The sequence below is a fragment of the Taudactylus pleione genome, unplaced genomic scaffold (genome assembly GCF_031769625.1).
Source record: "Taudactylus pleione unplaced genomic scaffold, aTauple2 ptg000053l, whole genome shotgun sequence".
NCBI classification, from domain to species: Eukaryota; Metazoa; Chordata; class Amphibia; order Anura; family Myobatrachidae; genus Taudactylus; species Taudactylus pleione.
Genome location: NW_028284455.1, coordinates 43,890,428 through 43,910,617, shown reverse-complemented (window position 1 = coordinate 43,910,617; position 20,190 = coordinate 43,890,428). Strand labels below are relative to the sequence as shown.

Genomic DNA, 20,190 nt, shown 5'->3' with positions numbered 1-20,190 from the left:
TCAATGACCTTCAGTGTCACTTTATGTTTTACAATTTCTCAAACTCAATAAAGACCCTTACAAATAAATTATTAGGCACTGCATATAAAATGTTGCTCTTTAACAGGTGTTACATAAAGAAATTCTAAAGAATCTAGCTCAGAGAAGCAGGCTGGCTGCAGGTACATGCCTCTACACTTGTTTTATTGTAACTCTTGTAATTACTCAGTAACTATGGAATCATGCTTTTTCCAGAGACTTTCCCAGATCATGTGAAAGAAGCTTTGAATATCCTACAAGCATTAGAATAAGTGAGCACCTGGATGGCTCTGCTCTTCACACCAGCAGCTGTGTAATCCAAAGGTCACTACATAATACCAATAACTCCCACTCCCCAACCACACCATACACACACACACACACACACACACACAAAGCTTTAACTGTGAAAATGCAACAACATACTCGTCTACTTTTGAAAAATAATTTCAGATAGACCGAGAAAGCAAAAAGCATGCTGAGAGGCATGTCTAGCTTTAATCATGTGGGATATGGTGCCTCTATCCAAGGGACAATAAATACATAGGCGTTGCATTGGGGTGGGGACACTGGGGGAATTAGAGAAAGATACGGATGAGTCTACAAAACTTCGGATTTGAAGGTATTGAAAGAAGCAAAAAGGAGTAAGGAATGCTTTTCCTGGATTTCCGCAAAGGATTGAGGAGCAAAACTGCCTGACACACGTTCTGAAAGCGAGTAACAACAGTTAATTGTACAAATAGAAGCCATATGATGGGATTGGCCCAGAGGAAATGAAGGATGTTGCCACAAGGGTGTTTGGGGGAGGGATAGGTATATAGTTCAAACTTTGTGGAAAGGGAATCCCAAAACAGACAGGGTGAGAGATACTGAGGGTACAAATATGGCAGAAGGGGGATCTATGTTTGCGGGGAAGCCAGGGTTGGTATGACATAGAATCCACTCCTCCTAACTCTCCCTCCATGTCCACCCAGCGCTTGGAGCCTTTGCGGGAGTGCCAAGTCACCAGCTTGCTAAGACGGTCTCTGCCTGATAGTATTTGGAAATGGACGGCAGGCCCAAGCCCCCATCAAGAGAGCTTGAAAAGAATTGCCCTACGCAAGCGTGGTCTCCAACCATTCTAAATTAATTTGCCGAAGGAGGTTTGTAGTGAGGCAAGCCTTCGAGCGGGAACTGCGTCAGAAGTTTAGGGAGAACATTCATCTTAATTGCGTTTATGCGACCTATCCAGGAAATTAAATATTTGTGCCATCTAGCTATATCTTGCTCAATAGCTCTGAAAAGGGGGGGCATTGGCCTTCTATAAGCTATCATAGGACTTAGTCAGATGGATGCCAGGGTATTTCAAGGATTCCTTCCGCCAAGAGAAAGTGAAATTGAGTTGCAAGAGTGATATAGATGACTTTGTGATGTGCAGAGGTAACGCTTCAGAGTTGTTGTGATTTACTTTACAGCCAGAAAGGTGCCAGGTTTGGAAGACAGATTAGGGGGTTAGACAGGGTGAGAAGAATGTCATCGGCAAAAAAGGAAATTTTTTAATTAGATTCCCCAACGGTGATACCGGTAATGTCAGAGTTGATCCAAATCCAACAGGCAAGGGGATCAATGACTAGTGCGAAGATGAGCGGGGAGAGTGGGCACTCCTGTCTGGTCCCATTCGAGATACTAAAAGAATCAGAGAGAAGGCCTGCCTCTAGAACAAACGTAGAGGGGTTCTGTTATAGAGATAGGGAGCTTCAACCTGCTGCACATGCTCTGTAGGTGCCACCTGCAGGGAGTGTACAGTGGCTTCACTTGGGTGCACTAAGATGGCTGTCCTTTGCTGGCGCTAGTGGTGGCACCCCCGCAGCCGTTTCTCCCTGTGCACCCCCAAAGCACCTCATGTGTGCTGTCCCCTCCTTCACCCGCGCTAGTGTACCATTTTGTTGCCCTTCTCCCCTGCAGGTGGCCCGGTTTGCTCCTCGAAATCCTGATGGGTAATAAATTATAAAAAAAAGCAATGAAATTCTATAGACAAAAAAAATTACGGTTTCACATGTCCCATAGACATGATCTGAGATTTCACAAAACCTACTGAATGTCTGACACTCAAACTAAAAAAGCAATGAAATTCTGATCATTAAGCCTGACGCCTTAATGGACGTGTTCCTTGCACAATACAGATATGGTATGCCATCACACCCTGTGGTTAACTGCAGATTCAGAACTCTCACAGAGTGAGATGCTGTCACTCACAAAATGGTGGAGCTGCTAATTCACAGCATTGTGTACTCATTGGAATATACACATGCAGTTATATACACACACATATACAGCGGGTAAAATAAGTATTGAACACATTAACATTTTCTCAGTAAATATATTTGTAATAGGGATATTGTAATGATATAATAATATTTTCACCAAATGTCAGCATCAACCCATGCAATCCACACAAAAAGCAAGCCATAGATGTCCATAAATTAAGTTATGTGTAATAATGTGAAATGACACAGGGAAACACATTGAACACATGAAGAAAGGGAGGTGCAAAAAAGGATGGAAAGCCACCTGAAATCTATCAGTAATTAGAAAGCAATCCTGCCCCTTGTCAGTGCAAATTAATATAAGCTGGTTCAGTCCCAACTGATGGTCTATAAAAAGGTGTCTCATTACCAAGGTGTCACACAAGAAACAGCTCATGATGGGTAAAAGCAAAGAGCTCTCTCAAGACCTTCGCAACCTTATTGTTGCAAAACATACTGATGGTATTCATAGGCGCTTTTGGCAGAGAACAGGGGTCAGCATGGGCACTCTGACCCATCTGTGGCTAAGCAGTCCCATACACAGTAAGCTGCGATGCACTGTGAATTCTGACAACTTTCTTTCATAGCCAAGATTAACTTTTTTCAGCAATTTCTGCTACAGTAGCTCTTTTTTAGCATAAGAACAGACTACATGAGTGCTAGTGTTCCTGGTAGGCTGTTTCAGCAGGGCGCCATGTCCTGCCTGATGGTGGCGTCCCTCTGAAACAGCTGTGCCCACCAAAAGGCCGCATTCAATTGCAAACACTTTTCGCATACGCGAAAACACAATGCAATGTAATAGGCGAAAAAGAATTGGTGGAGAAGTGCAAAATCTCTATTTTGGGGTGCAAAGGTAGGGAAACCACTCAGCACCCTTGGGACAGCCCCCCAAAGGATAACTGTGTCAAAAAAAAAACCTTTAAAAAAGTGAGGAAAACCCCAAAAAACACTTTGAAAATGGGGATGAAAAAAGTGCAAAGTGGGGGTACAAACTTAAAAACTAGCTAAATAGACTTTTGAGGGGTCTGCAAGTATGGGTGAGGTGTTTTTTGGATTGCAGGTGGTTGCTTCAGGTGTGTTTTTTTTAAACTTTATTTCAGCGACTTTAAACCATGCTTGCACCCATTTTCAAGTACCCCAAATTTGTCAGGACTACTTATTTGCACCAAAAAAACTGCTTAATGCTATTCTTCACAACTTGTGCAAAGACGCTAATTAGAAGAAATTGACACACCTTAAGTACCCCAAATAGCTTTATTAGGGCTATTCGGGGGCATGTACATTGATCCCCAATGTTAGTGCATCTTTTAGTGGGTGTCAGGCAGATTTCCCCAATTCTGACAGAACTTTTGCATTCGTCGGGTTGCGCTTTTGCATGTTCTGAAAATGAATACGGCGAATAGCGGGGGTGCGCACGAAAAGTTTTCGCACCCAAAACACGCGATGTCGGTGAAAAGTACGGCATGCCATAAAGTATCGTGGGTGCGAAACTAATTGAATACGGCCCTAAGTGCCACACAGTGGGAATATAATATATTTTTGTAGGCTTTATCAGAATTAGGTGTGCTAAAAAAAATGGCCACTGCTCTCCAGCACACAAACGTAGTCATTATTCATCTGTCTCACCAGTAGTTCACTTGGCAGTCCTGAAGATCCCCTAATATTTTAGGAGTCTCCTGAACATTCAGAGAATGCCAACAAGTATGCAAAGCTTTGACAGCTGCAATAACCCAAAACATGTCTGATGTTTAGGGAAACCGTGGTTTCTATATATTGCAATGTGTCACCAACCTTCTACACAGAACAACATATTGCAAAATGGACAATTGTGAATTCTAAAAAGCAAAAGAAGTGCATATGATATCGCATGATTCAGATAATATGCATGTGAATATAAAACTGTATTTTGTTATTAACATTTCTATTTTATTCTGTCTTAAGTGATATTGTTACTTCTTGAACCATACATGCGTTATTCAGCTTAAGTTATAGTAAGAGCACAGAGAGAGTGCTCAATGAAAGTAAATTATCTCTGCCTTCTTACTCCAGAACCAACCTGGGGAACTGTTTAGAGACACACAGTTCGTCTAAGTGCAAATTCAGAGACTGTCTTTAGATTGGTTCTCATGCACACACCCACAGTAACTCAGCTGGATGAGCAGCTTTGATCCAGTGTAATTTTCTCTTGTAATCAGGCCCGGCGACAGGGGGGACTAAGGGGACACCCGTACCGGGTCCGAGATCCAGAGGGGCCCCAAGTACTGGACGAGCACAAAACAGGGCCGCGGACGGCGGGCGTTGTTCCAGCCGACGGGCCACATAGCGGCCGCCCAGGCCCAAGTCCCTTGAAGCCTGGCTCGGGCAGCGCTGGACTCTTCCAGGTGGCTCAGTTGCGGCCCGGGCGTGACTTTTAAGCAACGCGGCAGCGTGAAGTCATAGGTCACGTCGCCGCACGTCAGGCAAAAGCTGCGGTGTGGAGGGGATGGTAGAGGAATAGGGGCTGCGGAAGGGGAAGATGATGGGAGTGGGACCTGGATACAGAAGAAGGTGAAGAGGGCATAGGAAGGTGATGGGGGCTGGAGGTAAAAGGTGACACGGGGCAGAGGAAGGTGATGGGGCAGAAGGTGACATGGCATGGGCTGGGGCAGAGGAAGGTGATGGGGGCTGGTTGCAGAGGAAGGTGATGGGGGCTGCGGGCAGAAGGTGACATGGGCTGGGGGTAGAAGGTGACATGGTCTGAGGACAGAGGATGGCGATGGGGCTGGGGACAGAGGAAGGCGATGGGGCTGGGGACAGAGAAAAGTGATGGGGGCTTCTGGGCTGAGGATGGTGATGAGAGGCTGAATTTGAGGAAGGTGATGAGGGACTGAGGATGGCTGCCTGCTGACATCATTCCTCCTACCCCTGAAGCATTCACAGCACTGTCATCAAGAAGACCTTGCAAGAGACGGCAGACAAGAACTACAGCCTGCATCATCAGTGACAGAGAGACAGTGTGGTAAGTCATAGTGTATTTTTACTTTATTTATAGGCTGGCATATCTTTCAGTGAACATTCTCATGCTTCACATATCACACATGCAGGGGAGGTATGTACGGGATCGGGATGGTGGTGAGAAGGTAGGGCCCCCAGAGACATCAGTGTACTGGGCCCCGAGATTTCTGTTGACGGCCCTGCTTGTAATGCATCCAGTTTGCAATAAGAATGAAAGTACATAGCCTTCATTGTGACATCATTGCACTGTAAGAAGAGATTAGGTTGCTGCTGTTCCTCTGAGATCACACAGAAGAATTACATTACCAGGATGAGAAGGCCTATCGTCCACCTGTTGTCTGCTAACAACAATATCAATTTACTTCATTAAATGAGTAAAAAAATTACAATGGAAAGTACGATATTACACATGGTGAGTAAAATGCCTCAAAGGAAGAGCATCTGCATTTATAAAAAGGATAATAAATGGACTCATAACTACATTACAATCAACCTACAGTGTAAACTAGGCTCGGTAAATATGTGAATTTAAGAATACTCCTCAATTAACAAAGTTATTTGTTCTCCAATTAGTAAATGAATGATGCCTATACAGGCTACTAAATACATGTTCCTTATCTTGTAGAATGTGAAGCAGACTTCTGCTTAAAACTACTATAAATGACCCCCACTGATCTGCAATGATCAGGAGAAGGGATGGATACAAGGAATTTGGCATCCAATTAGGAGCCAGTTGTCATTTCTAACCGATATTCAGTTCCTGCTGGTGTTCACAGATCACTGGAGAAGTTCCGTAGTAGAGATCCTCACTAACAATAAGTACTCGGCCTCAACTACTGTGAGCAAAATGTATAATTGTCAGGAGACCAAGACAGAAACCCATCACTAAACTACTAACACAATACATTGTTAGAACTTATTTGCAAGCATTATCTATACACACTGACTTAACACTGCTCTTACCTTCCGGGGAGTTAAGTCACAAAAGAGAATCCCAATTTCATGGATATAGCGAAGTCCAGAAATTATATCAAGGGCAAATTCTCGAATGGTGTCTTCAGGTAAATGCTCATCCTGAGCTATGACAGTTTCTAGTGAACCACCTACAATGCATTTCAATCTCAATTAAATACATGGACAGACAAATACAGAAAACATGTTTCTGTAAGGGCTTTACGTTAATACCTGTAGTATGTGTTACTGCACTGTGTGGTAAATGTGTGCAATCCATGGGAGCACAAGCTTGGTACATTCCATACAGACATGGCTGGTATATCAAATTACCCACATTAACTCAGGTGCTAAAACACCTAGGGGGTCAATGTACTAAGCATTGGAGAGTGCTAAAGTACATGGAGATAAAGTATTAGCCAATCAGCTCCTGTCACTTTACAGGCTGTGTTTTAAAAATGACAGTTAGGAGCTGATTGGTTGGTACTTTATCTCTGTCCACACTCCAAGGCTTAGAACATAGGGGTCTATCTGCTAAGCATCGATGGAGATAAAGTTGACGGAGATAAAGTGCCAACCAACCAGCTCCTAACTGTTATTTTTCAAACACAGTCTGTGACATGGCAGATAGGAGCTGATTGGCGAGTACTCTATCTCCATTCAAGGCTTAGTAAATAGACCCCATAGACCCCCCTAGTCTCACCACAATCAGGTGCCATGTAAAGCTGGGTACACAATAGACAATGTTTTGAGCGATTTGCTAGATTCTGCCGGATCAGAAAGACAAATCTTTAAAATCGCCTAGTGTGTACTCACAATGTCATGCGGTGCGTGCTCCCACGGGGGTTGCCAGTCACATCGTCAGGTCGGCCCTACATGCAGCTCAACCTGACGATGCGGCTGACAACCTCATACAGCGGGATGCGGCAAGGTCCGACATATCGGGCGGACAGGCACCGGTTCGTCTAGTATGTACTGGCTGTCCGATATGTCGGTCCGGCTGCGTGGGGGGGGGGGGGTATTGGGGGCGCTGGTTTGTCTGTACCCAGCCTATGAGCGGAGCCCACAGCAGATGACTTCCTTCTAGTACCTCACGGTGTGAAGACCTTCCTTATCACTTAGGCCAGTATCCAATTACGTCACCAGGGGCTATCCAATTAGCCCTGATTTTGGGATCTTGTTTCGCCTGCCTAATGGGGGTATCCATTAAGCGATTTAAACAAGCGATTGCACGATAACGATGTCGTTATCGTGCAATCGCTTGCAAATCGTGCATGCATCGGGGATGTTTATAGATGGAAGCGACCCGCGATGCGCGTGCCCGCGGGTCGCTTCCGACATTCGACATCGCCCGTACATGCAGGTCAACCTGACGATCTAGTCAGGTTCTGCATGTGCGGGGATGAGGGATGTACCGGGAATGAACGAGTGAACGTTCAGTCCTAGCACATCACTAGCTATACAAACGACAGCACGATTGCAATGCCGCAATTGTGCTCTCGTTTGTATATCGCTAAGTGGATACCCCCCTTAAGGCGAAACAAAATCCGTGACAAGATGCCATTTTCCTCCCGATCGTGGCAGTGAAAATACATAGGTCCGTGACTTTTTGCGGATCCTATGTGTGTTTTCGTGAGAAAAACAGAAATTTTCAGACGTAAAAAACAGGGTTTAATTGGATACCACGAAAAAAACATTGTCGAAAAAGACCAGGAAATCTTTTTCGCAGCTAATTGGATACCAGCCTATGTTCTCCCAGAATTTAACTGACTTTTGTTCAGAATTATGTTAGTCATATTCTATATCATTGTACTGCTGGCTGTACGTATCATAGACACATAGGGCTCAATTCAAAATGGTGCGAGTTTGCGATTGGGAGTTTGTTTCATGAAACTCGCACACCTTGCGCTAGTGCGCGTACCCAGAAACACGCAATCCAATTAGACATACCAATTCGTGTTACTCATGGCATGGTTGCGCAAATTTTGTTCAAAAAAGCAAACTGGGAGAAGAGCATGAAAAGGTGATGAAACTGCCCTGGATCGGAGATAGCAGAACCATATACTGTAGAAGGGTGTTAATGGCCATAACAAATCTACTGGAGGCTCTTAAATGGTGTGAAATGGCTGCTTGTGGCACTTTTTGAGAATGGTGGAAAAATGGTAAGAAGCACGTGTTGTCGGATATTTAAGGTGCCTACACACTTACCGATCTGCACACGGTCCGACATAGTGTACGATTTCCCTTGAAACTCCTCCCCGGCAGCTCTGCACACGACTTGGTGTTTAAAGTGTCCAATCTATCGTGCATCCAGACTTTTTCCAGTGCATCATGTCCCAGATTGGCAGATCGGCCCTACAGCACGGCAGATCTGACGATGCGATGTGCGACCAGCAGGGACGCGCATCTGATCGTGAAGTGGGGACTCACGGTTTCGGCATTTTTTACATGATCTGTCGTCACGTTTCATCGAAATTGGGCCAACCATGTAAAAAAAAATTGGCAAGTGTGTAGGCACCTTTACAGTTCATGCTTGCATTTTATCTAGCTGATAAAGAGATCCAACTTCTCTCGACACTTTTCATGCAATTTAAAACTAATTTGATAATTTTCCAATGAATTCACATGAGTTCATTCTGGGAACAGCACCAAATGAGACAAGTGAAGGATTACAAAAGCAATGGCAAATTAATAAATTGGGATGCAGTCTGTTGCAGAACCCCAGTACTTGAACAGAGCAGAATTACAATGTAATGATCTTGCTGATGATCAGCTAACAAGCTTGCAGTATTAGTGGATAAATGCTTTCTCTCACCTGTGCACAACTCCATGACAAGCCACAGATGGTTACTGGTCTCGTACCACTCATAGAAAGTCACCACATTTTTGTGTTTAATATTGTGAGTCAAGCGCACCTGGAAAAAATATATAATTACATAGTTTTGTCTTTCTTCATACAGGCAGTTGTACCACATTACTATCTCAGCAGGTTTGCATTAAAGCCCCTCCTCACTACATCCTATAGGCCAGAGGTTTCCAAACTCCGCCATTTCAGTGCACGTTTTAAGGATATCCATGCTTGAGCACAGGTGACTTAATAAGTACCTCAGTCAATTGGCTTTAACTATCTGGATTCAAGCATGGATTATCCTTAAAACCTGGACTGTAATGGTGGAGTATGGGAACCTCTCCTATATGTTGTAGTCTTAAACTATTATTCCACTTTTTCTTAAGCTAGTTTTACAGTTTGTTTCTGATACATTGTATGATTATTTTCTTATTTTTCCCACTATTATTATGATCCAAGCAAGTTACATATCATTACATAAAGCAAAAAGGTATAAAAAGGCCCTATATAAAATGAATGTAGAATCTAGGCTATTACATTATCAATGATATTATTCACTGCAGATATAGCGTTCTCCCCAGAAAATGATGTCAGCTGGGTGGTAATACGACGTAAGCAGGTAGGGGTAGTGTAATCTGTCTGCAGACAGATATAGGGGGGAATTCAATTAGATGCAAAAACTTTAACTTTTCGCAAGAGTAAACGTTTCGCACTGTTCGCCTGAATGTGTCCCTTTCTGTGTCTATTGCATCTGGCAATTTTTGCAAAATCCTTTTTCAAACCACGCAATGCTGCATTCGCCCTAAACATAGGGAAACCAGCCTGTACCCCCAAAAAAGTCAAACTACGATAGGGTAATATTGTAGAAGTGTTTTAGTGACCATAATTAAAGGTTTTAGGGTTCTTAAAATGTGTCTAATAGGTGTTATAGACATTTTTCTCTAACAGTGAAAAAATTATAGGAAGCAATATTTTTTGGGAAAAAGAAATTATGCTGTTAAATTGAGGGTAAATTAAATGTAAGTATGTTTTTGTGTGATAAAAGTGCATTTAAAAAAAAAACTGTTAAAAATTCACCTGTCACTTGCACCTAGAATCCTAAAAACATGTCCCATCCATACGGACCTATCCCACTACTTTAAACCCAATTTCCAACACTTTTTACTTTTTTACCCCAAAAATGACACGTCATTATTGGCCAAATAAGCCAATTAAAAAATTTTTTAATTAGTCATTAATGGGGTGTCCAAGGGGTTCTGAACCAATTACCAACTTTTTTAGCCAAAAATAGGGGTTTTTCACAACTTATCACCTGCTCCAAGATGGTGAAAACTTTTTGCGGATTTTGCCTATGGAGATTTCGCACCTCCGAAAAGCCCTGGCTAATAGGATTACCTGATATGCACGATAAGCCGCATTTGTGCGAAAAGTTTTCAATTGTGCGAAGCTATCGCACAAATTTATTGCGGATAATTGAATCAGGACCATAATCTATAAAGACTACTGCAGACATTCCCCACTTGCTGGCCGGATACAGAAATAGTGGAGTCCAGCAATGCACCAAAGACACACAGTATAGGTCTGCACCCTCTGTCTACCCTCTCTGCAATGTTCCCGCCATCCAAACCGCACCCTGCCTATTAAAAACTGTGGAGAGGTTTATGTCACTGTGCCTGTCACAGTAACATTAGCGCAGCGCAGCTCTGATTTTGCCCGTCGGACCTCAGGTGCAGGAGAGTGCCGGATGCTATATTAAAAAAAAAAAACTTGCCTGTGAAAATTATCCTGGGAGAGAACAATGAGATAAATTACAAATGTTAACAAAAAATCAAAACAATTTCTGCTACTCATATTAATCATAAATAATTAGTGCTAATTAGGAGGCAAGATGCCAGGATCTCCGTTGGCCGACGGAGATTTCCTGGCCTCTTTCTCTCATTTGCTGCGGCCGGCCCATGGGTCACTTAGCCGGCCGATGTTCCCGCAGAATAACCGATGCTGCGTTGGACAACACAGCTAGGATAAGTAATGCATGCAGGAGGTGTGATGCCTATGCTGCATTACCATAATTAGCTCAAAGAAACTCTCTTTGTGGGGGCACTAATTATTGTCTGCTAAAGTTACATTTTATGATAAATCAACAAACATTAAAATGTATTAAGACATACAAACACAGAAGACTCCAAATGAATCCTCATTTAACAGTGGGATTATCCACATATTCACACCCAGAAAATTCCAATATGTTCAAACAGGTGCTTAACGGATAAATGGAATGCATTTATGTCCAGTATTACACTAAGATTATCCTTTATGCAGCAAAATGGAACAATTATTCCGGGTATTATATTACAACCAGATTCTTAACTTGAATATAATTTTCAAGTATCTACATATCTTCTGAGAAAAAATATAATTTGCAGTACAGCAGATATATTGTAGCAATTTTTTCAGGTTGTAATTCTAACTCGTGACAGTATTCAGAAAATCTCATGTATCACATTACTGAATCCATGCAAGCAGTGAAGATATTTTAAAAAATATATCTACTACAAATCCAAATACCTTTAATTATTGCATAGGGAAATCAGACACCAGACCTCACATAACAAATTTCATATACATAAATTCCAAAATCTCATATTTATTTGTATCTTGTGATCAGAGTTACTTAGCTACAAGTGTTCATTGTAATATAGATGTAGTACGAAAAGATTAACCAATGGGTGGGTGGGTTACTGCTGTTTCGTATTTGTTATAAAAAAACATTGAATACCAAAATGCCCAATCCTCCAAACAGGAAAATATAATAAGAGAGAAAAATAGTAAGAAAAGACTCAGTGACCCAAGGTATAGGACATCTACTGCTCCCCCTCATGCTAAGACGCCAACTATTTACCTAAAGTGCATAAAAACCATAATAAACAACCTGGTAGGCCTATAGTATTGGGGATTGGAGGTTTGCTTGAACAAGGCAGCAAATTCTTAGATCTGCACCTTAGGAAACATGTACTCAGTCTTTTCCCTCCTATCTGCAGTACGCGGCAGATGTCTTAAGGAAACTGATTGGAATTAGGATCGAAGAAAATCGTTACTTGTCTCTCTGGATGTAGAATTTCTCTACACAAGCATAAACCATGACACTGGAATTTCAGCAGTGAAATATTTCTTGAGAATGGAAGGAATAGGGGACTTTCAATTGTTTCTCCTTGAACTTCTCGAATTTGTCCTTAAACGTAATTCTTTCACCTTTGCTGATCAGTTCTACTTACGAACCCGCGGAACAGCGATGGGCTCAGCCTGCGCTCCCACCTATGGCAATATTTATCTGGGCTGGTGGGAGCAAGAGCTAGTGTTCAATGTCCAATTTTTCACCAATCTGCATCTGCTGAAACAATATCCTAAAAGGATTCAGTCACTGTTCACCACCTAGCAACAGCTTCCCCTGTACCCATGGTACTTATGTCCCTCATTCGTGATGTTTTGTAATGATTAAATGGTTCCCCAAACAAAAACCAGACCCAGACCTCTGACCCTGGTCTGGTATTGGAAAATAAGGGGAAATTCCGGAGGGAGGGGGGGGGGATTGGTATAGCTAAAAGGTCAACCATGTCTAGATAGACACCAGATGTTATACAGGATATAGATCTACTGGGATAAAAAGTTGATAGGGGCAAAATGTCTACATGAAAGGTCGACAGGTACAAATGGTCAACACTTTGTTTTCTAACCCTAATCTTCAACCTAACCCTCCCTCCTGGTGCCTAACCCTATCCATCAGGGAAGGTGCCTAACCCTCCCTTCTGGTGCCTAACCATAAGCATTGGGGTAAGTGCCTAACAATAACCCTCCAGTAAGTGCCTAACCCTAACAAAAAAAGTGTCGACCATTTGTACTTGCCAACCTTTAGGGTGTCAAACTTTTGTCCCTATCGACCTATTGCCTGTCTAACATCTGGTGTATCTATTGTTGACCTTTTAACTGCCTATCTATAGTCCAGGGAGACCGATGTGGGGTTCCCCTATTTTCCAATAACTAGCACCAGGCTGAACTAGCCAATGTGGTAAAGCCATAGCAGAAGGAGACACAGCGTGGTGTCTACCTGCCATCACATTAACCAACCCCAAATTGGAATTCCTCGCAAAGTGGGGAACCCAAAAATAGAGTTGGGTTCCCCCTACCAAGGAACAGCCCTAGATTATTCCTTGTACAAATGGTAGCAGTAGGTGCAGGGTTAATGGTATTGAGAGTTAATATTTTTTTCAGGCAGACTACAGGTTCCAGCAAGCTTGTCTAGACATGATGGCACTTCTGGAACCACAAGTGCCAGCATGCCTAAACATTAAGGACACGCTGGCACCTGTAAAGAAATTATTAAAATAAAGACAAGACACACAAATGTTTTAATACTTTATTGAACATCTTCACCTGGTAGACAACGGCCTGTTGAAGTTCTTTTGCATGGCCGCAGCCCACCAGGACTTTCAGCATCTTCTTTCTTCAGGAGCTCTCCTCTGCTCCTTCACCTTTGACAGCTGCCTCGTGCTGGTTAATATTAGCCAGCTCCAGAGGGCGGTGTGATAACGTGAGGAGCCATGATTGGCTCACCGAGGCCATTTTGAATTTTTAGCCCATTTTAAAAAAATGGTGCCGCGAGTGAGCCAATCATGGTTTGCAATGCCAGTTTTGAAATGGGTCGTGCAGACATTGTACATGTGGGGCAGCTGTGGAAACCCACCATCGCTGAACCTACAGCGCTGCCGAACTCAGCAGTAATAGCTGACTGGGACTGGATCCTCTAGGATCCAGATCTCCCACCATGTCCGCAGCCTCCACCATTACCCAAAGCATTGGCGGAAGGTACAGGGATCCCTCTGGATCCTGGCCCACCGCCATGCCTGGGACCTGATGTTAATTAGCCAGCAGGTGCAGCTGCTCCAGAGATCTGTCGCCAACTCCAGTCTTCGCAGCATACACACCTCCATATTGGTTGGCTGATCAGGTCTCTTCATTTCTAAGCATGTTTAAAAATCATTTTACCAAACCAGGATCGGCTGAACACATCGGTCAGGTGAGGGTACACACTTGCCTCAATAGCGTACTAACTGGTCAGTCAGGAGTCAGAGTGACCGCAGATTGGACAAGTGTGTACCCATCGTAAGGCTGAAATAGCTCTATTACATAAGAGTGTATTATGATATGCCGACATTCATCATGTAGACAGTGATGAAATGTTGACATGTTAGAATGTCAACATATCGTTCCTGGTTGCCCAGCAGTAACTTACCTTGCTCTTGACGACAGCAGCGAGACCAGTGCTAATTCCGGCAGTCATGTGACTTCTCGGTCAGAGCTGTGATCCTCCGGCGTTCTGGTATTTCTCATTTATCCCTAACCCTCCCTCTAGCACCTAACCTACCACCCACAGCATAACCCTAATGTCCACATTCTGACAATGTCGACATTTCACCTGTCAACATTCTGAGAAGGTTGACATTTTATCAGTGTCGACCTTTAGGCTACATCCCATTACATAATGTTTCACACATTCAGTTCCTACATTACACTCATGCCATGGTTTTTTGTTAGTAACAGCAACGTACTCTGCAAGCATGCCAGGCAGTGTAAGGAAAATAGCTGACGGAGTGTCCATCAAAATAACCCTGAGGAGAACACTGCAGATTCCTGCACTTGCCCAATTCTCCAGAGAAGTGACGCAATCAACGCTGCCACGTCCCCACGCAACATCCACCTGTGCACCTCTGGCATCTCCCAGTGGGCCCGGGTAAAAAGTCAGCAAGTATGCATATGTTGCACAAAATATTGTTTATAAAAATCATATTCCTGGGAGAGCTTAAAGTTGTAAAGTTTTACTTTAGATTTACAAACTATGTGTTGTCGCTTTCTCTATATATATGTGGGAGTATGGGGTTATATTAGCAAATATTTTACTTTTGTTATGCATTAGGATTGTCACTCCTTACTCTGGAAGCCTGGAAGAATTGCCTACCAGGCAGCTGCGAATGAAAACTAGAGAAATGGGTTCCTTGCAGAAAAACAAAGCACAAATATATTTGTTACAGTACCTCTCCCAGTACACACTGTGAGGAAGCAGTTCTGGTTTCACCTGTGCAAATGGGGACTAAATAAGGCTGTTAAATTGTCTTTGTGAAAGAGATAGTCCAATGCCTATCATCACCGCAAATTTGTACTTACCCAATTTGTAATCTCTGCTCTTCTACTTTTGTCTATGCAGAGTATTGCAACAAAATTGATTGTGCCTTTTCTTCTACCCTTGTATACAACTGACTTGCTTCCCTTTCCAACTTCATCATAAAGTATGTAGTTCTCCATTCTCCAGCTGGATCAATCAATATCAACACTGTATTTATCACCTGCAAAATACCAACCAAAAGGCAAATTATTCCTGGGTAATTACATAAATGACCCCCTCATTCTGGTGACTATAGATCAGAGTCCATTACACAATGGAAAGGTTGGTAAATGAAGTAGAACCAATCATGGTGGATAGTTTACTATGCAGACATTAACTTCTTGGATAGTGTACAAGGGTCCCAATCGGTACAAAATAGACCAAATCTGATCGTTGGCATACAAAGCATACCATGCTGGAGTCTAGAAACAACGGTCTCTAGACTGATTTACACGCTTTTACATGCATTAAAATAAATATTATTAGAAACGAAAAAAGATTTTGCTACAAACTTCTTTAGAGGCTGTGCTTACATCTATTATAGCCTATAAGGAACTTCTATCAAATCTGACACCAAATATTGCCTCACCTGAATCCTAAAATCACACGGCTGTATTTGCAGCCTGTCAAGTCTGGCTATTTCTGTAATACTGGGTTAACTGTTCAATGTAAAAAAGAAAAAAATCTTGATTTTCATAATAGCTTTACTGTTCTGTATATATAAAAGCTGGTTGCTTGGGCCTAGAAAACATGTTCAAAAATATAATGTGGGGAGCTCTATGGGTTCCAGTCGATAGATCTACTTTTAAAAAGTTGACGATGTCTAGCTAGACAACAGATGCTAAGAAAGGCAATAGGTTGACAGGTACAAAAGGTCAACACACAAAAGGTCAACATGAACGAAGGTCGACACATTGTTGTTGGGTTTTTTAGGGTTAGGCACTTGCTGGAGGGTTAGAGGTAAGCTCTAGAAGGGAAGGTTAGGCTCTTACTGGAGGGTCAGCATTAGGCACCAGGAGGGAGGGTTAGGCACCAAGGAAAGGGGTTAGGGTGAAGATTACAGTTAAAAAAAAAAAAAAGCGTGTCAATAAACACTGTCGACCTTCATCCTAGTCGACATTTTCTGTGTCAACATATTGCCTAACATCTGTTGCCAGGCCTGGTGCTAGGAGTCTCGGCATCCAGCGCCGTCCCATGCTCCCCCTCCGCCCCTTCCCTCACTGCGCCCTCCTCCTGAGCCTAACACAATAACGGCAGCAGGTAGGTGGAGGGCGGAGATATTCTGCAGCTGGACCCTGGCACCCCTGTGCGGCCGCACGCATGGAGCATGCCTGGAGCCGGCCCTGTCTGCTGTCTATCTAGACATTGTCTATCTTTTTCTTGTAGATCTTTCATACCAAACCCGAGCTCTAGTAACTCCTTCTGGTGACACACAGCTACATAGGGGCTAGTACTTTCCAATGTACACTGCGAGTTACACACACTGAGAGCTGGGGACATACTGCAATACTGTAATCCTTATCAGCTAGGTAGAGGTGTTACCCCTGGGTGCAGGAGAAGGTGAGCACATCAGACACCTGGCTGGCACAGCATGGCAGACACCATGCAGCAGTGTGAGAGAGTGAGGAAGGGGGAGAGAGAACACACCTGCAGTACACGGGGCTGCTGGGACAACACCAGGAACCGAAACCGATCTGACTGACTGAGCGCCCCACTGCCAGTGCCCCACAACTGCCCTCCTCCTGCTGTGACGTCACAGCTGCCCACCTGGCCCGTGCTACAACTCCCAACCGCTCACACACTAACGGCCGGGACATGGGACTAATACTTCCACCAGGGGGTGCTGATAAGTAAATTGCTGTGGAAAAGAAAAGAAATAACGGAAGGGCGGGGCAGAAGGGGCGATAATTTTATCCAGCAATACATTTTTCGTGAATAAACTTCAAAGTGAAGGATAACCGTGGGTAAGTTAAAAGATAGAGCATTTCCACAGTGCCATCACCCCTCTGCTGCTGCGTACGATGGATTAATCCGTTTCCTTAGTAACGAGACGACCAGGACCGGACGCTCTGTTGATAAGCCTGTGGATTGGGCTGGAGGTAAATGTGTTCCCATGGTAACGTATAGCTTCTTTTTCCTGTGCTAGGAAGCATTGTCTGTAGTACTACTCGCGCACCACGTGACGCACAGAGCCTGAGCCCTGACCAATGGCTTAGCGCTTCTTCGGTGAAATGTCAGTTTAGGCGGAAATATATCGTCAGCTCAGTCCAGCTGCACCGGTACTTTTATATATTTATTTATATATATATATATATATATATATATATATATATATATATATATATGTGTGTGTGTGGTCCGAGGCTGAAGTTGGCTTTTTATTCACTTCTTATTAATTTTCCAGCTTCTTGCTCCGAAAATGTTATATTAAAACATTTAAATAAAGTTAGATCACTAAACTAACACTATGTAAACAAAGAATTATGTCCGTTACACAGTTTATAATTGTTATTCTCCTGGCACAATAAGCATGAATAGGGCAGTAGAGTAGGCATAGGCACCAGAATAAGAAGCTGTAGTTGTGCAGGGGTTAACTAGCTTCGGTCATCAAATTTTACACTTGGAACCCACAGAGGGTGGTTAGATACTTGTGATCCACTTGTCGTTTGTCTTGACCAACAAGGATTTGGGCATAAATAGGGCAGTAATGTGGGCATAGGCACCAGATTTCTTCATTTTGAATAAGTACCTGTAGTTTTACAAGGGTTAAATAGCCTTGGTCAACAAATTTGACAATTGAGGTCTTTCCCTAAATTAGTAAAAGCCTCACACTTCTGAGCGTGGTCTGATATTGGAATACAGGAATTAAGGGCCTGATTCAGAGCTGAACGCTCTGACCAGAGCGCTAGCTCTGAATCAGTGCCCTCCTACCTGAAAATGGAGCTGCCTCCTGGCCGCTCGCATTGCTGTGGGTGACCACCCACAGCATATGCGAGCGGCCAAAAAGATGGTCGCGATGGTCTTTGATGGTCTTTCCCGCCTTCTGGCTTCTGCAGTCATGGCATATCTCCCATAATGCAGAGTGCGCCAGCCCGGGAAGACTGCGGTGGTGCGGATGGCGGCGGGAGCAGGAGCCGGAGCGGGGATTCATGTAAATGGTATTTGTTTTTTTTACTCCTGTGTTTCTTTAATGTGGGCACTGCATCAGGGGGGGGGGGGAGTTGACCTCTACTAGGGACTATAACTAACGGGGGGAGGTAACTACTATTGGGGGCACTGTATCGGGGGTGCTCTACTGGGGGCACGCACTGCATCGGGGAGGGGCCATTGCTGGGGGCACTACTGGGGAGGGGACTACTACTGGGGCACTGCATCCGGGGACCACTGCATGAGGGGACCACTACAGAGGGCACTGTATAAAGGGCACTGGATAAGGGGTGTCACGACCCTGTCTAGTTGTCACCTTTTTGTCTTGAGACTTACCCCTGTCAGCTTCCCCATGGATCTGTGTGTGTAATTTGCCTGGAGGATTTGCTCTGATTATTGCACCTGGTCTCTCCTCTGTCTGTGAGCACTGCTAGCCCTGATTGGAATCACAGGCGTGGTTCTCATTCTCAGAGCTGCAGAGATGAATACTCCCTCTGCATGTTGTGCCTTCCACCACTCAGAATGCTACTACCAGACCACCTGTCCGTATCCACCAATTGCTGCCAGACCCATGGTATATATTTCCTCTCCTGATAGCATTCTGGGCCTGAACATCTCGTCTTCCCGTGGTGTATGGTTCATGCTGTTCCTGCATTCAAGTCTATCCCTGTAACCTGTTACAGCAATCCCTGGCGCTATCCAGAAAACCTGTTTCAACTGTACCTGGCAATCCAGTAAATCTGCTGGCAGCAACCCCCGATGCTTCCAGAAAACCTGTTACAGCCAAACCTGGCAATCCAGTAAGCCTGCTGACAGCAACCCTTGGTGCATCCCGAAAACCTGCTACAGTAATACCTGGCATCCAGACGTCCTGTTACAGCATACCTGGCCTGTGCTCTGCTGTTAGTCCTACTCCTGGTTGGTCCCTGGCACTCTGTAAACCTGCATCGTGTCACCCTGCCTTGCTTCCTGCTGTGGATCAACTCCTGCCCCTGTTACCTACCTATTCCCTCCCTGAACCTAAAATTCCCAAACCTACCCATTCCTTCCTGAAACCTGTTATTTCCAATTATCCTATCCAGCCTGCAAATTCCCAAACCTAACCATTCCTTCCTGAAACCTGTTATTCCCTATTATCCAATTCAGCCTGCACCAGAGTTCTAGCCCTTGTCATAGTAATTCCAGATTACCCTGTTTAGCCCTCGTCTCAGCATTACCTGACTTCCCTTCAGCCATTGTCCACGTTGTTCCAGTCCAGAGTCAAGTTCCAAGCTCATCAGTTCAGTCCACGTTGTTCCAGTCCAGAGTCAAGTTCCAAGCTCATCAGTTCAATTCAACAAGTCTTCCTGCCGGTCCCAGTCCGGTCCCTCCAGTTCCTGTCATTTATCATCAAAGGCAGTTTTCACTGCTACCCAAGTCTTGTAAATAGAGCTATTTACATTATCTGTGATTCCAGTCATGCCGGCCTCCGTTGAAATCCGATCACCACCTGAGACAGGTAACTCGCAGACACCAATTGTGACAGGGAGAACACTACTGGGGCCTGCTTAAGTGGGACCACTTTTGCGGTCTGCATTGCATAAGGGGAACCACTACTGGGGCACTGTATAAGGGGAACTAATGGGGGCTGCATAAGGGGGACCACTACTAGGGGTACTGCATAAGGGGCACTACTGAGGGCCTGCATAAGAGGGATCACTACTGGGGACATTGCATACTGGGGCACTACATAT

General features: G+C 44.0%; 1 protein-coding gene across 2 annotated transcripts in view; it reads right to left on the bottom strand.

The window, feature by feature from the left end:
- The window catches only part of ULK4 (unc-51 like kinase 4), a 777,293-nt gene extending 758,421 nt beyond the window's left edge, over nucleotides 1-18,872 (bottom strand). Inside the window, exons 1-4 of one of the 2 annotated variants that reach the window (XM_088463894.1) lie at nucleotides 18,794-18,872; nucleotides 15,313-15,491; nucleotides 9,064-9,163; nucleotides 6,261-6,400 (exon numbers count right to left, since the gene is read on the bottom strand). In XM_088463894.1, coding sequence (XP_088320020.1) covers nucleotides 6,261-6,400; nucleotides 9,064-9,163; nucleotides 15,313-15,450 — 378 coding nt within the window. In that variant the 5' untranslated portion in view covers nucleotides 15,451-15,491; nucleotides 18,794-18,872. Of the gene's footprint in view, nucleotides 1-6,260; nucleotides 6,401-9,063; nucleotides 9,164-15,312; nucleotides 15,492-16,957; nucleotides 17,102-18,793 lie in introns of those variants that run through there. The other variant, XM_088463889.1, reaches the window with a different exon arrangement.
- Nucleotides 18,873-20,190: the final 1,318 nt, after the last annotated feature.